The 6,000-nt window shown below is 37.5% G+C and overlaps 1 protein-coding gene across 3 annotated transcripts in view; it reads left to right on the forward strand.

Moving 5' to 3' along the window:
- tspan9a (tetraspanin 9a) overlaps nt 1–6,000 on the forward strand; it is a 344,419-nt gene that overhangs the window by 322,951 nt on the left and 15,468 nt on the right. For all 3 annotated transcript variants that reach the window (XM_051724603.1, XM_051724604.1, XM_051724602.1), the window contains 3 exons: nt 2,587–2,688; nt 2,808–2,939; nt 4,805–4,888. In XM_051724603.1, coding sequence (XP_051580563.1) covers nt 2,587–2,688; nt 2,808–2,939; nt 4,805–4,888 — 318 coding nt within the window. The remainder of the gene's footprint in view (nt 1–2,586; nt 2,689–2,807; nt 2,940–4,804; nt 4,889–6,000) is intronic.

Consider the following 6,000-nt stretch of genomic DNA (forward strand, 5'->3'; position numbering starts at 1 on the left):
TCATCAGTCCACAGAACATTCTCCCCAAAGCTTTGAGGATCATCAAGGTGTGTTTTGGCAAAATTCAGACGAGCTTTAATGCTCTTCTGGGTTTGCAGTGGTTTTCTCCTCGCAGTGACCTTTATTGATGCGTGAGAGGCCTGCAGTTCCTTGGATGCTGTCCTTGGCTTTTTTTGTGACTACCTGGATGAGTCATCGCTGTGCTCTTGGAGGAATTTTGGAAGGTCGGCCACATCTAGGAAGGTTCACTACTGTGCCAAATTTTCTCCATTTGGAGATAATGGCTCTCACTGTGGTTCTTTGGAGTCCCAGAGGCTTTGAAATGGCTTTGTAACCCTTCCCAGACTGATGTATTTCAATCAGCTTTTTCCTCATCATTTCTGGAATTTCTTTCGACCTTGGCATAGTGTGCTACGGAAACATTTTAGCCAACTTCAGATGCTGATTTGATTTAAAAGAGCTGGCATCAATCAAACAGGTGTGTTTGGTCCAGCTGAACCCCATTATGAATGCAGTTTCATAGATTTGGGGATTTAGTAATTAAATACTTTTTCACACAGGCCCAGTTGGTATTGGATAACTTTTTTGGTTCAATAAATAACATTATCATTTAAAAACAATATTTTGTGTTTACTCAGATTGCCTTTGTTTTATGTTAGATTTTGTTTGAATTTTTGAAACAATTTAGTAGGAGATATCCACAAAAACAGAAGAAATCAGGATGGGGGCAAATACTTTTCCACAGCACTGTATGCAAAAAAAATGTCTTACTCCCTGAAAGATATTAATGAAATAAGTGTCCTTAAATATCTCACCGGTCTCTGTGACGTAATCTCTGTAAACAGCAAACAAAAATGTGTCCGCGGTCTCTGACGCTTTCTGCCTGTCAATCATGTTGTGCGTTCTCATAGTATTGTAGTTGCAGCAAATTATTGAGGCTTAATGCCATTTTTATGCCATGTTGTTCATAGCAGTTGTCAGTTGATGGCGCTATTTTTCTGCTGTTGTTTTTGACAACCGTTTCAGGTCATGCTGGTCTCAATAAAGCTCATTTGGTATCTTTGGAGTTTGGTAGTGGAAAAAAGAGGGTGTGGCTAATCCAGCAGCTCAATTTGAGAGCTTACAGCACCTTGTTGATACTTTGTTGATACAAATTGATACTGTTGTGAGTGAAAAGGTGGATATGAACTTTTCCTTGGGAGATTAATAGTTACATCCTGTTTCTACAGCTTAACAAAAAACAGTTAGAAACGCTTTGGCAGATGAAACATAATTCCAATAAATACATGATTACATGCCTTGTCGATGTTGTTTATGCAGTTAGGGTATTTTTTTACAAGAAATATTAACCAATGTAGCCTTTACCATCATATAGAAAGCTACAAATAATATATTTTCTGGCTCATTCTATGAACAGAATCCACATACGATCAGAAAAGGATGTGGTTGTGTTCACTCTGTGGGGTTTTGAAGTAAGTTTGGAGCAGCAGAAATAGATAACCTTGTGAAAATTATCATGTGAATATTTAGCTTTATGCTAAGCTAAAACGCTATTTCTTGCCTTTACATGCACCTGTTACCATGCGCGATTTCATTCAAATTCACGTTGAATCGTAACTTTTTTTCTCTAGAAAGACCTTTGATATTAGAACAAAGAAGAACTGCAAAAATCGTATTCTTAATGAGAATGTAAATATTGTTTTTGTGTAAAAATTTCTAAAAATCTAAGTATTCCTAGCGGAATACTTTTTAAAAGTAACCCTCCCATCCCTGAACACAGATGTCTTATAGTTGTCTCTACATATTAAGCTCGGATGGAGAAAGTATTTTAGCATTGAAAAAGTTGCACACTTCAGCTTTAACGAATGGGTTTCTTTATGATTAAGTATTTACGATGGGAGTAGAACAGCGAGTGTTTCAATATTAACTCATAAATACAACTGCAATACAAAGTGTGGTAATAAATCATAGTGTTAAAGCAGATATTCTCTCTATATATCTTATTTACAGCTGTGTGTGAGACAGTCTATTTCACAGAAACAGTCTGAATTCTCCAGGATATGGTGTGTATTTTTTTCTTTCTGAAATGATGTTAATCAGGTGTCTATATCAGGACTTGTGCTCCGTCATCCTGTAATGACTCTCGACTGCCGTTGCTCTGGGCCAGAGAGCGCTGAACCGTTAATATGTGCTTGTACATCTCATTAAAACAGTCAGTGAAATATTTATCTGCCCAAGCCGAGAGGGAAATATAGTGATTCCAGAGTGACATATATGAGTGTGTTGTCCTCCAGCGCCAGTGCTAGCATGCTTTTTAAAGTTGTAGTGACTATGACAGTCAGTTAATGATGCTAATTACTTTCATTTGATGTACTAGTCAAAAACTCGGTGGCAGGTATTGATTAGTCAGAGAAGGACACATTGAAAGAGGTGGGCAGGTGATACTGTGTCTCTGTCTTGCCACTCACATATTTGTATTTTCTCACTGTCTGAAAGGTAGTGTAGTTGCTTGATTAGATTTTCAATGGCAAATGTCGATATTCAGAAAACAACATCATTCCCAACTTTTCCTCCTGTTGATTCCAGGTCAGTGAGAACGCCAAACAGGACCTGAAAGATGGTCTGGCCCTCTACAACACGGACAACAACATTGGGCTGAGGAACGCCTGGAACATCATCCAAGCTGAGGTGCTCAAACAAATGACAAATAATATAGAGAACAATGGAAATACACTCTAATCTAAGTGTTATTGAAATCTAAGAATTTTGTTTGTGGAGAATGTAAACTTGACTTTTTTTTCTTTCAGTGGAAGTGTTGTGGAGTAACGGGTTACACAGATTGGCACGAGGCTCTGAAGGAGAAGGTGGTGCCCGACCGCTGCTGTCAAGAACATTATCAGGAGTGCGGCCGCAATTCCACCAACATGTTCTGGACACGAGTGAGTGAACACCTGCACTGAAACCAATGCCAATGTTGACGTAATTACCTTGCCAGGTGCAACCAACAAAAAATATTTTGACACTTTGGGCATTCAAGACACTTAGAAATGTATTCAATGCACATTACATTATATAACCTTCTGAGACCCGAGCATGACTGCTGTGTGCATTTTCCATTCCCCTTTTTGATTTTTAACTAGTAGCACCTAATAAACATGCAAAAAAAATTTTTTTACATTTATGTCCACATATTTAAAGGAAAATGAGCCTATAGTCCACGTATGTGGTCATTGTGTTTAACAGCGTGCCGTTTCACGATAAATCGTGCAAATTTAAAAAATGACATATCAGGTGAAACTAGAGACTCTAATCTTGGGACTCAAACAGGTTTTAATGTAAAAACTCTATTAGGTTTCTTACCAGATGTAGTTTTGTTGGCATTTCTCCCAAAGACAAACTCAAGGCCATGTTGTTTTGTCACATGACTCGCTGCATCAAAAGTTTAACCCTTTAATGACCCCTAGAGTCTCCTGAACTGAGATCAGTCGGTTTAAAAGAAATGAAATTATGCATAGCCTACAGAAATCAAAACGTAATGTCCATGCATGTGGACGTGGGGTCTCAGGAGGATAACAAAATCTCCAGGTTTTCTCAGAACTAGCCATTTTGTCAATTACTTTCAACTGGTTCCAAGGACATTATGAAATCACAAGTGTAATTCATCACATTAACAAATGATATGTTACACAATCAACTTTTACAGCTAAATACGCTTCCTCCTAATTTCGAACAATATATGTATTGTTTTATAATTTGAAACCTAACAAATTCTTTCACTTGAAAAGAGTGTTTTAACTATCTTGAAATTAAAACAAATGGCTCTTGGTGTGAAATTGTATTATAAACACTCATTCATTCATTTAAAATGTCCAAACTCTGTTTGGAGCTGCTGTGTGTATAAATAACCCATTTCAAACACAGGATTTTGTTGCAATTGAATCATTCCCGTTTCTAATATGTTTTGATTTTTTGAGGAGCTCTAAGAGCGTCTGTAAAGTGTATCTTCATGCGGCACTTTATGACTTTTGAGTGTTTTTCCAATGGGGGTTGATTGACCTTAGAACAAGTCAATGTGCTGAATGTTGAACTGGTGCTGAAGAGACATTAATGGTCTCTTGAGTGAATGTTTTTAGTCCCATTAACACAGCTGTATGTCACTGGCAGTTGTTACATGTCACGCTTTATTCATAAGTTGCCTTATCTTCAGCATTTAGTTATTTATGGAGTGTGTCTCACAGTAGTGTTTATTCAAACTCAAACATGCAATGATTTCTTCTAGAACAACTGGACAGTTTGGCCACAAGGACATTTTTATTCAAGTTAGCCTGAACCTGGAAGCCGTTCAAATGTCGAACCTATCTGAATTTCTTTTAAATTCATAGAAAAATTGGAATTAGTCTAAACATTGTGACATGAGGCTCTGTGAACAGCTAGAGTTTTGTAAAAGGAAAGAAAATCGAAGACATTGTGCCGTGCCAGAAGCATGTCGGTTTCAAAGGTTATTATATTGTATTACCGCCACGGTTGATTTTCTCTTCTAACTCAGAGCCGTTTGTCTTTTCCGCACAGCTACATGCATGTAGATATTGCTGAATGTGCTTTTTTCAGTCGTGTAAAAAATGCAATAACAGCAGTATTCGCTCGTGCATGTTCTCAAACGAATTCACTGCCACTGGAGCTCATTTTCACTGCAACAGAATTAACAACAAGCAAATTAGAAAGTGAATCATGCACGATCGGTTTACTGTATATTTGTGTTTTTGGCAAGGAGATAAATCACATCTCATGTTTTCCTGTCTTCCAGGGCTGCTACGAGAAGGTGGAAGAATGGCTTGAAGATAATAAGCACATTCTCGGAATAATTGGCATGTGTATCCTGGTAGTTCAGGTAAGATTGTGTGTGTGCCAGAGTGTTTTTCCATCACTCAGTGTGTGTCAACGGAGCAGCAATAATGAGTGCCTGTCTCAGCCGCTTCTGCTGAAATATTGAAGTGGATGTACTGTATGGAGCAGAAGAGTGTTAGAGAGCAGGTGAAACCCTCATTAGGATCTGCTGAAACTTGAATTTGTCTAATCTCACATAATGTCCAACAGTGGTTCATTAGAGCACTATAAAGAGCATCAATATGTATTGGACTATCAATGCAGTCAGGTCTAACATATACACTCCAAATCTATCAGGTAGATTTGTCTGCTGAAGCACTTTGCATCAGTCTCAGAGTGGAGAACTTTCTAGATCTCAGCAGAGATGAGTTATATATATATAGAAGTACATAAGTTCTGGTGAGTTTGCTCCAACAAACTCACCAGTTTTCACTTTGGCATCTTTGAATAACATCTCTCAGGTAAGGTTATTTTTATGAATTTATGTCCAAACGGATATGGATTTTTTAATGGCAGATGCCGATATACCTGTTAACTAGAGAGTCCAGTGGCCAGTTGGCGATCTAATGCCGATATATGTGTGTTTCTTCAACTTCGTACACTTTCAGCACTTTAGATTTCTAGAAAGTAAAGTCTCATTTTCACACTCTCAGTAGTTGATTTTAATTAGTCTACTAACAATGTGCAACTGTGTATGTACATGCATCACAGGGTATTTATGTCATTGAAGTCATGAAAATTCCCACCACAGTGTCATTTCCAGCACATCTCAAATTGTGTTTTGTGTTTAATAGAATTCTGTGCTAAAGTGAATTTCATAGCAGGCATTTAATGTATCCTTAATACACACAACTAAATCATGTTTTCAACTTTTTGGCAAGATTACAGCTTGATTGTAAATGACGGCAATAAAAAGTGATATTTACCTCGATTAGGGCTGGGCGATATGTCAGTATATATCGTGACAATGATATAAAGAGTCAATTGATAGAGATTTTTCTATATTGTATATCACGATATGTAAATATCCATGTGCGCGGCTGCGTATCTATCAGCAGGTTACTTTTAAAATGTATTCCACTACAGATTACAGAATACATGCTGTAAAATATAACT

Source organism: Myxocyprinus asiaticus, chromosome 18 (assembly GCF_019703515.2).
Source record: "Myxocyprinus asiaticus isolate MX2 ecotype Aquarium Trade chromosome 18, UBuf_Myxa_2, whole genome shotgun sequence".
In the NCBI taxonomy this organism is placed as follows: Eukaryota; Metazoa; Chordata; class Actinopteri; order Cypriniformes; family Catostomidae; genus Myxocyprinus; species Myxocyprinus asiaticus.